Below are 19,534 nucleotides of genomic sequence, written 5' to 3'. Positions count from 1 at the left end.
AGGGAGAGGGAGAAGGAGAGTGAGAGGGATATGGTATATGGCATTTCAAATTATCTGACATTTTCTAAAAGGAAAATTACTCTTGGTTTCCACTCTTGGTTCTCACCACACTTTCCCTGAGCCACAGGTCTATGGGATAACAGGTCTGTGAGCACAGGATTCTATGATCCAGACTCAGGTCTTTTAGAGGAAAAGGCCCTGTTGTTGGGCAGAGTGCAGTGAGTAGGAGGTGGAGGAGGAACTGGTTTAAGCAGACAGAGGCTCTTTGTTTGCTCTGTTTCTTTGTAAATGAGGCAACATTTGGAAACAACAAATATTGGTTCCGAGAACTAATGCCTTCTGCCCATCCTCTTCAGGTCAGCTACCCAACACCCTTGCACGTACACACAAGTTCAGCTCTTTCTACAGGCGGACCAATCTTGTTGAAATTTAAGACTTTTATTCAGTTTATAATAGAAAATTTGGGTCATGACTTAGATTGTTCTATAACTGAAAAATCTCTCATATTCATATTCTCTCTTTCCTCCTTTCTTCCCTTCCTTCTTCCCTTTCTCTCCTCCTCTTCTGGATTAAAAAAAAAAAAAAATCAACATCAAGAAGGCAGTTGTGGTCTGCAGAAGGCTGGGGCACTTAGGAGATTTGAGTTCAAGCTCCAGAGCTCTGCGAACAAAGACCTGTTGTTTCACTGCAGTGTCCACATTTAAACAATGGTTAGGGTTAGGAACAGTGCTTGGCACATGGAAAGACTGCAAACACGAGACTTTCCATCTGAGCATAAGCCAGGGCATGCCTGAAGTTCTGCAGGCAGGGTACTTGATGGACCAGGCCCTCTGCAGACTGAAACCTGGGGCTGCATCTCTGTGGAGAAACGGCAGGGTTGGGAGTGCCCTGTCTATCCCTCTCATATGAGCTCTGTGAGTCCCTGGTGAATGGATATGTACATTCTAGAACCAGACTGCGTGATTTTGCATCTGACTCACCAGCCGCCTTTGGACACATTATTAACCTCTCAGGGCCTCAGTTTCCTAATCTCATCTGTGAAATGGGGATTCAAATGCACCAATCACAGAGGGTTAGCACCCAGTAAAGCTCTCAGTGAGTGTTAGCCACCATTAAGTGGTAAATGAGGGACAATGAGTTTTCTGACTCAAGTGTCTGTGGTGTAGAACTAAACATCATAAGGGAGAGTACAGGCATAAGTGTCACGGGCCCCATGAATCACTGTCATGTTAACCTTTACCTCCACACACACCCATACTCTTTACAGATGTGGGCACAGCCATACAACCAGGGTCCTATACACATGTACACCCCACAGCCAGCTTCGCCCCTTCCTCCAAGGAATGGCAGACATAGGGGTCTGTTCCTGTCCTCCTGCTGAGCAACAACTAAATGATGTTGGGCTCCTGCTGTCCATGTCTCATCTGACCTTCCTCCCCTGCACATGTATGGGCTTGGACTCAGAGGGCTCCACTGAGGAGGGGCATAGGGCTGGCCAGATGGTGCTCCCTTTGAGGGGCTTAGGCTAGGCTGTGCCTGTCCCTGGTGGAGCTGCCTCAGGAAAGGCTCACTATGTGAGTGCAGTAGGGGCCCAGGGAGGAGGATCATGGTCCATTGACCTTCCATGACCTCCACCAAGCTTTCCTGTTTGTGGATTAGCTCAACATTTAGCAACTCTCCGTCCTGCTTCCAGGCAGACTCTGCAAGCTCACTGTAGGGCCCAAGGAAGGCATCAGTTGACCATGGGCATGCCTGCTCTGCAGTGTCCTCTCCCAGCCAGCGCTGCCCCTCACTTTCCCCTCCATCTTCATCTCTGTACCTCAAGGTCCCCAAGTGAAGCCAGACCCCCACCCCTCAATGCCTTTCAATTATGAAAATAATAGAAATTTACACATTTCTATTCAGAAAAAAAGTTAGTTTATATTTGTTTAAAAAGTTTAAATATATTTGTTTAAAAAGTCACTTTATTTTTTCTAATAAGGTTGTGCAATCAAAACCTTTGAAGACTATTTAGCTGGAGAGCTAGGGTGACCCAGGTCATTGAGATCAGGCCACATCCTCCCCTGGGTCTCTTTCTTTGAGCTCATGTGGCACTTTGTTCTGAGTCTCACAGAATTTTGACCACATTCCTGGGCAGCTTCTTATGGGAGAGAATTTGTCTCTCCTGTGACTCTGTCCCTAGACCAAGATGTCCAGCAGGCTGCATGAAGGGAGGGAAGATTTCCGGTCCAGGAGCCTTGGCTCAGCAGGGCACATGGGGAGAGAGCAGCCCCTCAGTGGGGCAGGCCCTTTGAAGAGCCCAGGAGCAGGGGGCAGACCCCTGGGAACAAGTGAAGGATGTTGAGCCTGTTGTTTTTTTTACCTGAGGCCAGCTTTATTCTTCTTCGACACCCTCCCCAGGTAGGTCTTTGCCTGTCATTCTCTGGTTCTAGTCTGGATCTGGGCAGTTCCCTTCCCTCTTCCATCTGTGCAATGAGCACCTAGGACTGGGGCAGGACCAGCTCTGCTGTCTAGGGATTCAGGAACAGAGCCACCCACTCCCCACCCTACCCCTCACCCCCTCTTCCCCAGCCCCAACCAGCTGCAGTTCCACTCCTGCACAGAGGCAGCGCACATGAACAAAGGATTGGTTTTTCTTTAATTTCCTTCCAATCAGCATTTTTTTGCTGGACTCCTTCCATGGGTCTGACCCAGATCTCAGGAAATGAGGAGAGCGGGGGCGAGGATTGAAGGGTGATTGGGCAAGCGGGCTGTGCAAACACAGGAGGTCAAAGATTGTGCTTAGTCCCCCTGGTCAGGGATAAAGGGGAGCGGGGCACAGAGAGGCAGCGCAGAAGACCGTTGGTCTGTGCCTGCTGCTCCACCACGCAGACCCAGACCCGGAGGATGAGGCTCACCATCCCTGCCCTGCTGGCCTGCGCAGTTCTGGGTGAGTGTGGGTGCAGGGAAGGCCCCTTATACCCTGGACCCAGCCACACTGCCCCCTGGGATCCATGTTCCCTTGGGGCTGGACAGATAGTGCCTTTCCTCAGCTCTTCCCCATAGCACCTCTGCACCTGCTTTAGCACTGCCTCAGGGATAGCTCTGTGCCTGCATGCACCTCCTGCTTGCACCCCTGGCACTTTTTCATGCTCTTCTTGCTTTCTCCTCCTCCTCTTCCTCCTCCTCCTCCTCCTCCTCCTCCTCCTCCTCCTCCTCCTCCCTGTCCAGTAAATCTTGTAATAGAGAAATACAATAAATTAGAGCATTCCCATCACAGCTTATCAAATCCCTTCCCTGGGGCCTCTCAATCAAGTCCAAACAGTTTAGTGAGGCATTCAAGGCCTCGCTGGATCTGATCTCCTCCTCTTTGGCAATATGATGTTTCATGGGAGTCATTGGCGCTGACAATATCCTCCTGACACATAGCAGTCCAGGAGTTTGGAGCATGGGATTTAAAGCCAGATTTCTTAGGTCCTCACCATTGAGGAAGGTAGTACAACCTGTCCTGGGAGGGTAGGTGAGGATAATTGAGGCCATGGAGCCAGGCACTGGTGGAGTTTGTTACATCCCTGCAATGGGGGCTGCCTCTCCCACTCTCATCACCTCCTGAGATTATTGGCTCCCCTTATCCTCTTACTTTTACCTGCTACTTATGGCACATTTGTCACACCTTTGGAGACTTCCATGTTTAGTTATTTGTCTCTCCTGAAAAAGTTTACCCTAGAGTGTCGGTCTCACATTATTTGCCTTTGCCCCACTCCTTTCCCCCCCCCACCCTAAGACCTCATAGGATGTGCAAGGTAAATGCATGACTAAGACAAATTCCTGCCCAGGGGAACCCCAGGAGGGGCTGTTTGGGGAGGCTCTGCCCCTGGTTCCTAAGGTCTCCTGTGGTTTCCCAGGGCAGAGTTGGGATAAAGGCTGTTGGGGCAGAAAGTTCCTCCTTATGCATTCTGGAGAACTGCTGCCCTCCCCCTCTGCTGTTTTGTGCTTTGTGGATATCATTGGCTTCCTTAAGTTAGTTGATCCATGGAGAGTAGAGATAACAGAGGGTTTTGGGAACAGTGCCAAAGCTCACATGAGGGGGACAACACATCTGTAACCACATGGATTTTAGTAGCTACAGACATGGCTGACTTTAGCTTCTCCTAATTGCCACCAAAAAGACTGGTGAAAATTGAGGGTCATTGGAAACAGAGAAAACCACTGAAAATGTGGAGTTTCTAGTTATTCCCAGAACAGAAGAAGGCAGATGGTGTCACAGACAAATTCATGATCTCATCAGTCATTTACCTCTATCTACTGGCCAACCAGATGCAAATAACTCAGAATGTTATCTTCTTTAGTTCCCTGGGAAGAGACCAAAGACTGGAGGCCTGGTTTCTAGACATCTCGGCCACTAATGATAGGCTGGGTAAAACATCACTCTCTGAGCACAGTTCCTGCCTCTTTTAAAAGTGCTAATTCCTACCTTGTTGGCTTCCTGACTTGCGGTATTGAGCCAATGCCTTGAAGTGGTTGAAAATGCCATGCCACACCAATGAGGTTTGTGTCCCACTGCAGCCCCATGATGGGGAGGGAAGAAGGCATGGAGAGCACAGACGAGCGGACTGTGGTTTCCTATTGAGAACTGAAGGCCAAGCCCTCTCTCCTGCCAGCAATGGGTGGCAAGTGGGAACCTGGGAGGTCACTGGGGTTCGCTTCTCTTGTGCCAGCCTCAGAATGCAGTGGGACCTGTACCCTTCACTGTTCATGGACAGGAGTGGGAGGAGGACAGGACAGAGGGGATGTAGCCTGCAAGTCCCTTCAGAGGGTGCTGCTGCCCCTCTCACTGGGACAGGGCCCTGTCCTTTTTTCCACAGGGCTGTGCCTGGCTGTCCCCGACAAAACTGTGACATGGTGCACCATCTCAAATCATGAGGACACAAAGTGCACAGCTTTCAGTGAAAAACTGAAAAGCCTCCCTCAGGCTGCTGCTACTCTTGCCTGTGTGAGGAAAAGCTCCTACCATGAGTGCATCCAGGCCATTGCGGTAAGTCACTGCTGCCTAAAGGGGAGTGGAAAACAACCCACACTTTCTCTTGCTCCTGGCATTCTGGAACAATTCTGTACTCACACATAGGCCGATGTACTTTAGAAATGGACATAGGAGAGGCTACCTTTAAGGAGTGTTAAAGCAAAATTCATCATGCTCTGAAAGGGGGCTATTTTGAGGCACTACGTTCTCTGAACTCAGGGGAAAAATAAGAATGTTTGCTATCAAAATAACATGGTTTGGAAGTTCTTAATACATCATGAAAGTAGATGAATGATGGTCACAGGGAAGAGAAATATGGTGACAGAATTGCAGATGATAGCTGACCCCTTTGTTTTCTAGGTTTTCCAAAATCCTCTTCTCCTTCAACATTGTTCCTGCTCATTTGAACCTGTGTCAGTTGCTGGCTGGGCAATGGGGCTATAGTGATGGATTTAAACACACATGGTCCTTACTTTTGAGGAGCTTTTCTTAGGAGAGAAGAAAAGCATGCAAACAAGTAGATGTGTAATTTCAAAATGTGTGCCATAAAATGAAGGGGAAAAGTAGAATGCTCTGACAGAGCCTGGTATCAGGAACAATGAAGCTGAGACCCCAGGGATGAGCATGGGTAAGCCAAGAGCCAAGATATAACACTCCAAGCAGTGAACAGTAGCATGTGCAAAGGCCCCGAGGCAAGGGAGAGCTGAGCTTGTTTGAGTTGCTGTAGAGGAGCCAGGGTGGCAGAGCAGAGCAAGCAGATACTGGAAGGAGCAATGAGGTGGGAGAGGCAGACTCAGCTAAACGGAGCTTGATTAACTCAGGAAATTAGTGATTTGATACGAAAACTTATGTTTTTTTTAAAAGATTTTTATTGATTTCAGAGAGGAAGAGAGATAGAAACATCAATGATGAGAGAGAATCATTGATTGGCTGCCTCCTGCACGCCCCCTACTGGGGATTGAACCCACAACTTGGGCATGTGCCCTTGACCAGAATCAAACCTGGGACCCTTCAGTTTTCAGGCCGACACTCTATCCACCGAGCCAAACCGGTTAGGGCAGTGGTTTTCAACCTTCTGGCCATTTAAATATAGTTCCTCATGTTGTGAACCAACCATAAAATTATTTTCGTTGCTACTTCGTAACTGTAATGTTGCTACTGTTATGAATTGTAATGTAAATATCTGATATGCAGGATGGTCTTAGGTGATCCCTGTGAAAGGGTCATTCGACCGCCAAAGGGGTCACAACCCACAGGTTGAGAACTGCTGGGTTAGGGCTTGTGTGTTCGATTTTTTGTTTTTTTGGGTTTTTTTTTGTTTGTTTGTTATTTGCTTTTAAATTGGACCTCAGTTTCTATCATGGCTTAATTATAACCCTTGAATTATGAATATGATCAGCTTTGGTCTATGCAAGCCCCTCTTTTTAAATATGTTAATAATATAAAGTAATACTATTCACAAATCCACAAGTTCTCAAAACTTCATTACTGCCAATAGCTTATGTTTGCAGCAGCATTGGATTCTATGGGAATGGTGCCACTTGGGGTTATGGAACCCCCTGGCCTTACTTGCAATGATCTGCGCTTCCTCTTCCTAAGCAAATAGAATCCTAAGATTTTTTTTTGCCTTTTTAGTTTTCAGACTGATCTATGTACTAGAGGCCCAGTGCACGAAATTAATGCACTTGGGGAGGGGGTTCCCTCAGACCGGCCTGCACCCTCTCGCAGTCCGGGAGCCCTCAGGGGATGTCTGACTGCCGGCTTAGGCCCGCTTCCCATGGGGAGCTATACCTCCAAGATCTGTGTCATGTTTTATGTAGGGAATAAGACAATAGTAGTTCTAAATGAAATAAAACAATAATGTAAGCCAAACTATATATTTGTCTAGCTGATACTTGTCTAGAATTGTAATTCTATCAATAAAAACTATTCATAGAGTACTGGCAAGGGCTTCTAGAAAAATTATTTTGATTAAAGATAGTTGAAGAAAAATGGAATAGAAGTTAAGAGTATATATAAAAAAAATAGTGCTTCTTACTTTAAGAGAAAATAAATTATAGATACAGTGGAAGGTACCAAAAACATTTAAAGTGAACTATTAATTTTTCACTTCCACTAGTGGTACATTTAAATACTTTACATTCTTAAATTAATTATAGATACAGTGTGAAGGCATCCAACAACAACCAGCAAGAAACAGTGTAATGAAGGAAATAAACCCATACTGCCTGGATTCTAATGCTCCATGTCTCACTAGCTATATGACCTCAAGAAGTGATTTAAAGTGTCTCTGTTTTTTAATGTGTAAAATGCAGCTGCAGAATGGCTCCCGCCTCCAGAATGGTGCTACTGAAGGCTGCCAGCCAGCAATGTAGCTAACCTCCCAGCTTACAAGTAGGCACGAGTTATATAGTGGTGAGCTGTAACTTGTCTGAATACTCCATTAAATGAACAATGAGCCACAATGGACATAATCATCACTTAACACTTAGATCAGAGTAAAGCAAGACGTTAAATCCAAAGACACACTGACTCTATGAATGCAAGACTCCTGCAGTTATCTGGACCCAGGACAGGAAGGAAGAGTACTGAGTACTGAATCAGAGTGGAGAAGAGTATCATCAAAGCCCCACTCCCCCATAAGGAGGGCTGTACAGTGACGCCTAAAAAGGACTCAGCAGAGGGCCCACGATAAAGAGGTCACCGAACAACAGCACCTGGGCTCTCAATGTACATGTGTAAGAGCATGGCCGAGCAGAGGGGCCTGAGTGATTGACTGCAACCTCCTTCAGAGCCTGCAGTGCCTGGGCTGTGCACCCAGCCTGGTGCGGGGAGGGCAGCTTTCCACCATGAGGCCTGCGAGTAAAGCCTCTGTAGCTCAGGTTGATCCTAAAAGATCACACACAGGTTTCTGAGCCAAGAACCAGATTCCTCACCAGGAAAAAGAAAACCAACCCATTCCTTCCTCTATGTTGAAGGAATAGGAATATGGTGGCCAAACTCCCCCACTGAGGTGGTGGAGTCAACTGAAACGGTTTAGTGTGTGGTCTGACCAAGGTGATGGCTTTTCTGGCCCCAGAAGTCACCCTCACTCACCTGGGTTTAGGTGGTCTTTCCTGGAATTGAGGACTTCATTGGTGTCTGGTTTGTTCCTTTTCAGGAAAGCAAAGCAGATGCTGTGACATTGGATGCAGGTTTGGTGTTTGACGCGGGCCGAGCCCCCTTCAACCTGAAACCTGTAGTGGCAGAGTACTACGGGTCAAAAGAGAGTGAGTTCTCCCTGGGGACCCGGGAGAGGGTTTGTGGCTGTTGTTCTCTCCTGATAGACCCTTGTTCTCTCCCGGTAGACTCTTGTCTTATTTAGGCAGGTAATGGAGGAATGAGTGGGCAATGTGGTGCCCTATAAGCCCCCACAGGCAGAACTCCAGGCCTCTGTGGCTTTGGGCTGGCTGAGGACTGATGCTGCTGGCACTGACCTCCTGAGCCAGGAAATGTGCTCCCTGGAGAAATAGAGCAGGCAGTGTATAGCCTGACCTGAATCATTAGAGTTTAGAGCTATATAGAGAGTCCTCCAAGAACCACAGGTGCCTCACTCAGAGGAGAGACCACACTGGAGCACACACTCTGAGAGTAACCTGACTGCCCCTAGGTGCCAGGAAATACTCAGAGTCAGGAATGTGACCTCTGGTTTCCAGGTAGGCTTGGGTTGATAGATGTAGGCAGACAACCTGCAGGGCCAGGGTAGGAAAAATCATGTGCCTGTGGCCTTCTGGCCAGTGTTTGCCAGTAGGGTTATACGAATGTCCCCTCTCTGGTCCTTTTCTTCCCTGCAAACCTAGGGAAGTTATTCTGATCTCTCCCTCTTTAGGACCCAACCCAACATAAGTGTGGCTTGTGGGTTCCCCTTCCCTAGTCAGGAGCCCAGCAGTGATGAGCAATGTTTCCCTGAAGCCCAGGTTGTGGGTCTTCCATTCACATGTCTCTTTGTAGATCCACAAACCAGCTATTATGCTGTGGCCGTGGTGAAGAAGGGCAGCGGCTTCCAGCTGAATGAGCTTCGAGGAAAGAAGTCCTGCCACACAGGCCTTGGCAGGTCTGCTGGGTGGAACATCCCCATGGGCACACTCTATTCCCAACTGCCTGATCCACAGGAATCTCTTCAGAAAGGTAAGCAGTCAGGAGGGTGTGTGCCCTCGGGCAGATGTCCCTTCTTTAGGTGCCATACAGGCCACTCTGAGGTCACTCAGACATGATCAGGTGGTCATGTGTGATGATTCTTGGGGTGGAGGTGAGAGGTTAACCAGCTTTAAACTGGTTGGGTCTGCAACACTGGCAGCCCTTGGGAGGGTTCGGCTGAGTCTTCTCTTCTCTGAGCTCCTGATACCTCAGCAGAGGCTGCCCGGAGGAGTGGGTGGGAAAGGGTATCAGGCCCGACAGAGGGTTCAGGCAGGACTAAGGTCAGTGGGCCCTACTGCCCTCTTCCCTGGGGTGCCTTCCTTTCTGTGTTTCCCTTCCTGCTGGAGCATTCTCTGATGGCCATCTGCTGGCCATGAGCCTGGCATGCACCTGTCCAGGTGGGTCTGTCATCTCCTGGGCATGACTTCCAGGGAAGACTTCTCTGTGAAGACTTCGTTCCAGTGTGATGAGGCAGAGAGGAGGCTTGCCAGTGACCTAAGACAGGCCTTGGTTGGTGGCAGGCATAGGCCTGGTCCTTGGGGAGGGCGGTGGGAGAATAGTTGTTAACATGTCCCTTTTTGGAAACCTTGATCTTGACAAATGAACACACATATGGGCAAGCCGGGCCTGGTATGCTGGTTTTGTTCTGGTCACTCTCTGTTCATGCATGAGCCTGGGCTGGGACCTGTAATTGTCTTTGGCCAGGCTGGCTCATGCCCTGTGTTTCACATTCTGTGTTGAGCAGCAGCGTCCAATTTCTTCGCGGCCAGCTGTGTCCCTGGTGCGGATGCGACAGCCTTCCCCAAACTGTGTCAGCTGTGCGCTGGGAAAGGGAAAGACAAGTGTGCCTCCTCCCACCATGAACCGTACTCTGGCTACTCGGGTGCCTTCAAGTGAGTGAGACTTGCTGCTGCTCCATGGCAGCTGAAGTGTTCAATGTCCTCAGGCTGGGAAACCCTCTCTGGCCCATAGCATAGCCCAGCCTGCAGCAAGAGTGTTCAGGTGGCCTAACCCCAGAGCTGGGACTCCCTAGACTAGGCCAGCACATGCTCCCTTCATGTTTCATTGATAAGAAAGCCGCTTTCCTTGGTACTCTTCTGTCTTCCCAGAGCCCTTGAATCTAGCAAGTGTGTCCTCTCACTGTACTGGGCAGAGCCTGAGGGGACAGGAACATGCCTAGTGTCCAGGACATTCTCCAGTGACTGGCTCTGTTTTCTACTGCAGCAGTGTCACTTGCTCAATGTACTGGCCTCTCTCCTGCCTCCCCTCATGGCCTCTGTGCAGACAGACAGCTCACATGGCTCATTTCTTGCTTCTTCTTTTCCCTTGGTTTTATAGCAAGCTAAGGGTACTTTTCTCCCTCAGGAGATGCTATGCCTTTATCTTCCATTTCAGAAATTTGAAAAACATTCTCTGTACTAAAATATCTTCAATGCCTTTTTGCTGCATTGGGGCACCTGGTGAGGGACCTCTAGTTCCTGTGAGCTCCCCTCTCACACATCGGTGGTACCCTAGATAACATAACCCCATGGTGCTTCCTCTGCTGTTGGTCTGCACAGAGGTCTCCACCAGGCTCTCCCCTTGTACCAGGCTGGACAGGTGATCAGACCCTCAAGCCAGAAGAAGGGTCTATCCTGCGGAAACCCTCCTAATGTGTTTCTTCTCACAGGTGTTTAATGGATGGTGCTGGGGATGTGGCCTTTGTCAAACACTTGACGGTTTTGGGTAAGTGATAGAAAAATTTGCAGATCCCCTCCAAGCAGTGGGCCTTCTCTATTTCCTGCCTCCCTTTTCATGCTCAGTAGTCAGACTTGAGCATAGTGTGTTCATCCTTTATCACTGCTTGGGTTTCTACATGTTCAGAGATATGTGCCTGTGGGGTCCCCACCTGGACTCCTGGGCCTTCTTCCATCATTCAATATCCTGGATACAGGGCCCTTTCCTTCTGTTAAATGTTGCCATAGCAAAGGATTGGGGACAGGTCTGGCCAACCTTGGCCAGTAGTTGGCCTACTTAGATGAGACCCAATTTGAGACATGGGGCAGTTAACCCTGCACTGGGTACCAGAAAATTCCTCTCCTGTAACTGGCTGTGGGATCGTGAGCAAGTCAGTTTCCCTGTGTTCTTTGGCCCTCAGTGTCAGCTCCAGGCTTCTCAGCTCACACATTTTATGATGCAGTGGGATTGCAAGGGAGGGGAAGGGGACCAAAAGCTCATGGCTTTTCGTGCAGTAGGTTCATCTGGGCTTTCCTCCCTCAGAGGACCTTCCACACCAGGCTGACAGGGACCAGTATGAGCTCCTCTGCAGGGACAACACCCGGAAGCCAGTAGATAAATATGAGGAGTGCCACCTGGCCGCTGTCCCTTCCCATGCCGTTGTGGCCCGAAGTGCAGGTGGCAACGAGGACTTGATCTGGGAGCTTCTCAACCAGGCCCAGGTACCAAATCCATTGTTCTCTCTCCTTAGTGGTCCTTGCTTGGATGTGGGGCATTTTCCTTCATTTCCTTAATGCCACTGCAGACCCTTCTGTTTTTAGGACACAGTGGGGATTATGCTACACACCATCCACTTATCTAAAAGTGCTCAGCAGGGACTCTTCTCAGAGTAGTATGGAACCTAGTCTTGCATTATCATCTACCAGACTCCTACATTTTGGACCAGTGACATGAAGATGCTCCTAACTGCTCTATTACATTTCTTTCCAACTAAATCAGGCTTTTAGGACAAGGGCAAACATCCCTGCCCTCATGAGGCCTTCCACGAACTCCCCAGAATGAAATGGTTTCTTTCTTGATGTCCCTCAACCTGATCGCAAGGGAGCTGCTTGCACCACTAGCTTTACATTCCTACGGCAGCAGAATGCCAGAAATGAGCCAACTGTCTATCATCCAGCCCTCCCATCCATCCATCAAGAGTTTAAGTGACAATCACACAGTGTCAGCCTCTGACAGAGATACTGTTCTTGCACTCAGTGAGCCATCAACCCAGCCAGGGAGACAAGCACAGAAACACAGTCAGGGAGATAAGATGTGGTAAATCCCTCAGAAGGCTGTAAGTGGAAAAGGTGTTGGGTAGGAAAGAGCAGGCCTGACTGCCCTGGCATTTGAAAATTTCATGGTTTAATTTAATTTTCTGGGATTTTGGTTTTCTTAGTCCCATTTCACAACTTACTTTGGTCATTGTAGCCATTCACTGCTGTTTTACCATAAATAGGAACATTATGGCAGAGGTACATCTGGAGACTTCCAGCTCTTCAGCTCCTCCCAGGGGAAGGACCTGTTGTTTAAGGACTCTGCCCAAGGGTTTTTAAAGATTCCCCCTAAGATGGACTCCTGGATGTACCTGGGATATGAGTATGCCTCTGCAATTAAGAATCTGAAGGAAAAGACACGTAAGTACTTGGGAAGGACCATGTGACCTTAGGAGCTTGGAAACCAGATGAGGGCAGGGACCAGTGATAGAGTCTGTTCAGGTACTGAACATCTGCCCTGATGTTCCTTTAGCTGCCCTACCTGTTGGATAGATGTTAAATGGCATTCATCATCATGAGATAAGCCTGGGCATCACCAAAGGGAATTCAAGGAAATTCATGCATAAAATGACGGGGTATAAATCAGGGCTGCCCCAACCACTTTGTGAAGCCAATTAGCCTGGCACAAAGTAAGTCAAAGAGAATGAAATAAATTTCCTACCTATAAAGCCACTACAATGGTCAACATGTGGCCTAGTGAGCCTGAAACTCTAGACAGGTCCATCCTGTTTCTAAATTTTCTTGGGTCACTGGAGGTTTGTTTGGTCATTCGTTCATTCAGCAGAGAATTATTGGTTATCTGGCCATAGATTGTGCTAGGTGCTGGTATATAATGGTGAGACAAACATATTAGATTTTGCAATCATGACGTTTTCTCACCAGTAGAGAAGACAAATGTTCAATGGATAATCATTCTATTGAATGATCAATTAAAATGGAGAGATTTACTCAGAAGAAGGGAAAAAACCAACACAGAATAAAATACCATGGTCCTATGAGACTATGAAAACAAAAACAGGTCCTGGAATTGAGATAAGGCTTCCCTGAGGAAGTGGCTCTTGAGCTGAGTCTGATGCTTCAGTGCGTGTCCATTTATTCAGCAGACATTTATTGCGCTGACCACAAGCCAGGCACTGTCCTGAACAATGAGGGTGCAGTGGAGAAAAGACAGGCATGGCCCTTGCCTGGCAGAGCTTATGTTCTTCTACAGCAGTGGTTCCCAACCTTTTTTCGGTCATGCCCCACCTAAGCATCTCTAAAATCCTGATGCCCCCCCTGTGACATATAACTCTTATTATTCAAAAAGTGAACTCCTATTCATATGGAGAAAGACTAAAAGGCCATTAACTTGTCTAAACAAGCTTCCAAAGAACATGGTATCATGAAAGAGAAAAATGAAAGGACAGTTGAAGTACTGAAAAAGAAATCACTAAAAAATTGTTAAAAAAATAATAATATGAAGTAATATGAAAAAATAGCAAATAAAGTTTCAAAACATATAATAGAGAACTGAAATGCATAAATATGTCACAATACATGTTAATACACTGTATATGAGGCCCCTAGAACCGTAAGAAATGCAAAAAATTCACTGTTAACAACTCATTCTCGAATTGCTCCCTTAAAAATTAAATTGCCCCCCCTGTGGGGTGTGTACCCTACGCTGGGAACCACTGTTCTACAGGGAACAGACAATAAACAATGAACAAATAAATAAGAACAGCTCAGGTGGTTAAGTGTTATTTCAAAAAGAGGAAAAAAAGCTAGCCTGAAGTGATAGAAGGCCCGGCATTTCGGAGGATGATTGGCTTCTCAGAAGAAATAAATTTAAACTAAGTCTAAATGATAAGTCAATCAAGAGATTGTTATTGCCTTTGCTTTCTAAGATAATTCCTTGAATGGGATCTGTTTGGGCAAATCCCAGCATTTTCATGAAGACAGTTAGTAGCATTCAAACTAGCAGGCAGCTCCTGGTGCCACATCGGAAACCCCATTCTCTTTCTTATGTCCTAGGCCCAGATGCCTCAACGGCTAGATGCAATACTGTGAAGTGGTGTGCAATAGGCCACCAGGAGAGGCTCAAGTGTGATGAGTGGAGTATAAACAGTAAAGGGCAAATAGAATGCGAATCAGCAGAGACCACTGAAGACTGTATTGCCAAGATCATGGTATGTCATTCCTGCTTCCACAGGGCAGTGCCCTTACCACTGCTGCTACCTGTCCTAAGTATTCCTGGGAGTGATATGAAAACCCAGGAATAATCAGGTATGTGGGCGGCTAATTCACTAGGCAAAATGAGTTAGAACCTTTCCCTCACTGAGGGAGCCCAGCCCCACAGAAGCTTCAGCATTTTTGAACTTGTGGACTGATGGGCTCCTTAGAGCTGGGCTCCACTCATCTGTCTTGCAAAGGAGAATCCTTGGTGTCAGGAAGATGTTGTGGGAATGTCTCTGAGACAGTGTGTCCTATTAGAGGACCAGCGGACTGAATGTGGGTCTTTGCTCCTGTAGAAACTAAGCAAGGCACCCAGAACTGATCATCAGTTCAAGGTGGTTTGGGTGAAAATGAGAGTATTTTTTATTTTCTGTGCTGGGTGTACCTGGCTGATCCTTTGGGGGTCCAGAACTAGCAACAGCTGTCTCCTTGGTACTTGATGACCCAGACTGGGAAGGCTGCTTCAAGGAAACACCTGGAAGGGCAGACAGGACAGGAAATGGCCTCCTTACATCTGCTCTGATGTGCTGTGTCTTTGCAGAAAGGAGAAGCTGATGCCATGAGCTTGGATGGAGGCTTCATCTATATTGCGGGCAAGTGTGGACTGGTGCCTGTCCTGGCAGAGAACTACAGTAAGTGGAAGGAGCACCCCTCAGTGTTGTATTTCTTCTAGGCTACGAAAAAAGGAGATTGGAAAATCATAGCCTGACTTTTACTACAATGGCCATAAAAGATCTTGCTTACTGAGTATCTCCCACTTCCCAGGCTCTGGGCTCCCTCATCTCTAATCCCCACAGTTAACTGAAGGATAGTTCTTCTATCATACCTTCCACCAGGGGAAATGGAGGCTTTGCATTGCAAAGTTCCAGCTAAAAGAGAACCTACTGCAGAGAACAGTTGGGATTCTCAGCTGAGATTCCTGGCAGGTCTTCTTGCTTGCAAAACTCACACTTCTCCTATTGCTCTGGTGCAGAGATTCAAGTATAATTGGCAGGGACCACTGTGGCTACAGGACAGAGAGCAGGAAACTTGAAATTCATAATTTTGGGCTAAATTCCATTGGCCAGTGAGTAAAAGTGAATTTGCACAATCAAAAGAGCTTGGGCTTTTTGGGAATTGGTGATAAGTAGTTTTTATGGCTCTTTTTATTCTGATCTGCAACATGGGGAAGGCATGATTTCCAATCTATAAATGAGTATTTAATAAATTCTTCATTTTCTCTTCTCCAGAAACTACCAGTAATTGTAAGGAAACAGCAGAAAAAGGTGAGTTGGGATTGGTAACCTGAGTTTAAGATAAATTCCATTGCTTTTGGGGAAAAGGAAGGTAAATTTAAATTCAAATCACAAGTAGATAAGGCAACAGAAGAGATCAATTTTTAGGATGCAAAAGAATCATGGAAAGATAGTAAATGGTAATGATGGTTCCCTTTTTACACTTGCCATTACTTACACCAGCGGTTCTCAACCTGTGGGTCGTGAGCCCTTTGGGGGTTGAACGACCCTTTCATAGGGGTCGCCTAAGACCATCTGAAAACGCATATATAATTACATATTGTTTTTTGTGATTAATCACTATGCTTTAATTATGTTCAATCTGTAACAATGAAATTGGGGGTCACCACAACATGAGGAACTGTATTAAAGGGTTGCAGCATTAGGAAGGTAGAGAACCACTGACTTACACAAAGGATTTCTCATTGAATCCTATAAGGTAGGTCTCCTCATTCTCTAAGGATGTTTAAGAGGCTGAGAGTTTATAAGCTGTCTAGGCTCCTATATCCTATAAGCACATCTACACCCTCCTCACCACTCCTGACTCCCTAGCATTACATTAGGCCTGCAGTTTCAGATGAGTACCAGCCAAGGAGCCTGGTATATTTGTTTCTGGCTGGGCTGGGGAGAAAGGCTCACCCGGACAGACATCTAAGAGGATAAAATTCCCCAGTCTTCCAGCCAGGGCTGAGCTGAGGAAGCCAGGCCAACCTGGCTCTTGCCCAGGGTTCTGGCTAAGGTGGATCTGGAAAGATGGGGTGGGAGCAAGTCAGGAAGTCTTACACCTCGGTAAGCACTGGGCCCCAGAACCTCTATGCACAGTCCTCTCCAGGTCATTTTCCAGCTACTAGTGTGCAATTCTGTCCTCGTGACTTTCCCTGATTACAACCTCCCAGCCTTTCCCCATCACTCTAGGAGCCAAGCTCAGTAGGAGAATATAGAAAGGCCTTTTCTTATTCCATGGATAATACGATTGCTCTGTTTTCTGTTGTAAACAAGTTACTGAGTTAAATTAGACAGTTGAAATCACAGGTTGATGTTCCATCCCCAGTATTAAGAATCAGCAACTATTTGCTGCTAAAAATGGTAGTTGGCTTGATTGTGACAGTTTCCACTTCACATATTTTAGTGTAAATCTGTATTCTCTTTGTCACAAAATATCTGGCCAGAATATCCCCTGCCGTTTATTGGCCATATACAATATTTCCTGATAACTGTTAGTACACTATGTACCCTTCAGTATTCATTCCTCAGATGTTCCACAGTGGAGGGTGAGTTGCTGATTTATAACTTCAGTAGCTTTGTGCATTTGGGAAAGAGTCATACACCAGCCATTGCTCTATGATAATATATTCTTACTATTTTGATTTTTTAGTTCAGATTAATCTCCACCTGAAAGAATGACTTGTGCTCACCTCACTGTTATTGGGAAGGGCTCCTTCAGAGACAGTAGGAATAATTCAGAATAATTTTGCTTCCATAGGGAGATGGCAGGCTTTGACTGTTGACAGGCACTCTGAAGGGCCTAAAGGTGTTAATACATCCTTTTTTTTTTTAATGTATCTCTTATAGGATATTTGGCTGTGGCTGTGGTTAAGTCATCATCACCAGAGGACCTCACATGGAACACTCTACAAGGCAAGAAGTCCTGTCACACTGCAGTAGATAGAACTGCTGGCTGGAATATCCCCATGGGCCTGCTCTACAGCAAGATCAATCACTGTGAATTTGGTGAGTGAATCCTGGGAGGTCACTGTAGTCAGGACAAGCCAGAAAGAGGTGTACTGGGAAGAGAATGGTATGGTACAAAATGCTGCTGGGACTCTGGTTCTATAGTAGTTAAAATTTGCTTAAAGTGAACCTTAAGGAAATACCTAAAAGGGATGGTAGGTCTGGGGGGATGAATCAGAATGGTTCTTTTTGGTTGCACATAATGGCTTACCTTTCTCTCTTATGAAAAAGAGGAGAGGTGAGCAGTCCATGCTGATATGATCCTTAGAAATCCAGGTCCCCTCTCTCTTTTGCTTCACCATTCTGAGCATGGGGCTTCTGTCTTCAGGGTCATTCATAATTACCGTCACATCCATAATCCAGGAAACCGCAAGGAGCAAGGGCAACTTAAAGTGAATATTAAGTAAATATTACTGTATATGAGGCCCCTAGAACCATAAGAAATACAAAAAATTCACTGTTAATAACTCATTATCGAATTGCCCCCTTAGAAATCAAATTGCCCCTGCATGCATGCATAGGACATCCTGCATGCATAGGACATCCTGCTGTTAACATATTAAAGAAGCCATCCAGGAAATCTAACCCAATCACTTCAAATAACTTCTCATTGCTCAGAATTCAGGCACATACTCCACTTAGCTGTAAAAGACACTGGAAAATGTCATCTTTTATTTGGGCATGTTTCTGCCCAAATAAAACCAGAACTTTGTTTTAAAAAATTAAAAATAGAATTACCATATGATCCAGCAATTCTACTTCTGGGTATTTATTAAAAGGAAAAAACACTAATTCAAAAAGATATATGCACTCCCATGTTTACTGCAGCATTATTTACAACTAGTGGCCCAGTGCATGAATTCATGCACACTAAAAAGGAAATTAATTAGAGGAAATATTTTAATATCACTATTTGCCCTTTCTCTATAATAGAAGGTTCAACCAAATTCATGATCGACAATGACAGATTGAAGTACATGTGTGTGATTGGCGCCAGTGAGAGCTTTATATGTATCGTACATGCACAAGTCAACTTGGCCTTTTATAGATATAGCATAAACTTGCTTAATTAGACCTGCTTTCTAATTTAGCTAAACTTTTTCTAGCCCAGTGAAACACCCCAACTTCTCTTTCAGGTAATTGTCAGCAACACAGCAGTACATATCCACACGAAGCAGATTATTATTATAGATCACACAGGGAGAACAAAGGGTAAAATATTTAACTGCAGCAGTGTTTGACTATATTCTGCGCAGTGAGAAAACCTGAAGTCATTTTCAAGATCCACCATTTCTTACTTCTTTTTAGTCGGGTCAAGTTTCTAAGCTTTCTAAATCTCCATTTTCCGGTTAATGAAAATAAAATAGGATTCTACTGAGTCTCCTATCTACCTACTTCAGGACTTCTGTGAGGATCAAATGAGATGAGGCACTGGAAAACGCTTCACAGACATTTGGTTAAAGTGTAAATGTTTCCACCTGGCTGTAAAGCAAGTCATGTTCCTGGGCTGAAGAAACTGTAAGGAGGCTAGTCGCTAGGGAGAGGAAGCAGGGCATTGCTACATGATGTCATTATTGGTGCCCACAGACACCGTTTCCGGGCTGGGCTGGGCTGTGGGCCGCATTTTGCGCCATGGGGTCTTAGCAGCATTGGTTGTGATTTGGTGGGGTGTCGCTCCGGGGGTGTGGCGGGGCCTGTGTCCCACTTGGAGGAAGCTGACTGCTGGTTTGTCAGCGCCAGGTCCATGGTGCCGTTTATTTTTAAATGGCCAGTGCATGTCACAGCAGCTCCTGCGTTGAGTGCCTGCCCCCTGGTGGTCAGTGCGCGTCATAGTGACCAGTCAGATGGGAGGAGAGACACTTAACATATTAGCCTTTTATATATATAGAAAAAGATAGCCAAGACACGGAAACAATCTAAATGTCCATCAATAGATGAATGGATAACAAAAATGTCACACACACACACACACACACACACACACATAGGAATATTATTCAGCCATAAAAAATAAGGAAATCTTGCCATCTGCAACAAGATGGGTGGACCCTGAGGGCATTATAGTAAGTGAAATAAGTCAGACAGAGAAAGATAAATATTGTATAATT

The 19,534-nt window shown here is 46.2% G+C and overlaps 1 protein-coding gene across 1 annotated transcript in view; it reads left to right on the top strand.

The window, feature by feature from the left end:
- Positions 1-2,836: 2,836 nt before the first annotated feature.
- The window catches only part of TF (transferrin), a 28,590-nt gene continuing 11,892 nt past the window's right edge, over positions 2,837-19,534 (top strand). The window contains exons 1-12 of the mRNA XM_081106175.1: positions 2,837-2,929; positions 4,845-5,014; positions 8,160-8,268; positions 8,990-9,166; positions 9,921-10,068; positions 10,845-10,900; positions 11,435-11,613; positions 12,390-12,567; positions 14,221-14,375; positions 14,963-15,053; positions 15,651-15,686; positions 17,268-17,426. Of these exons, the coding sequence (XP_080962301.1) occupies positions 2,887-2,929; positions 4,845-5,014; positions 8,160-8,268; positions 8,990-9,166; positions 9,921-10,068; positions 10,845-10,900; positions 11,435-11,613; positions 12,390-12,567; positions 14,221-14,375; positions 14,963-15,053; positions 15,651-15,686; positions 17,268-17,426 (1,501 nt within the window). The 5' untranslated portion in view covers positions 2,837-2,886. The remainder of the gene's footprint in view (positions 2,930-4,844; positions 5,015-8,159; positions 8,269-8,989; positions 9,167-9,920; positions 10,069-10,844; positions 10,901-11,434; positions 11,614-12,389; positions 12,568-14,220; positions 14,376-14,962; positions 15,054-15,650; positions 15,687-17,267; positions 17,427-19,534) is intronic.

This window comes from Myotis nattereri (genome assembly GCF_964212035.1).
Source record: "Myotis nattereri genome assembly, chromosome: 14".
In the NCBI taxonomy this organism is placed as follows: Eukaryota; Metazoa; Chordata; class Mammalia; order Chiroptera; family Vespertilionidae; genus Myotis; species Myotis nattereri.
Note: the sequence above shows the minus strand (reverse complement) of the source record. Positions and strands in the feature narration are given on the sequence as shown.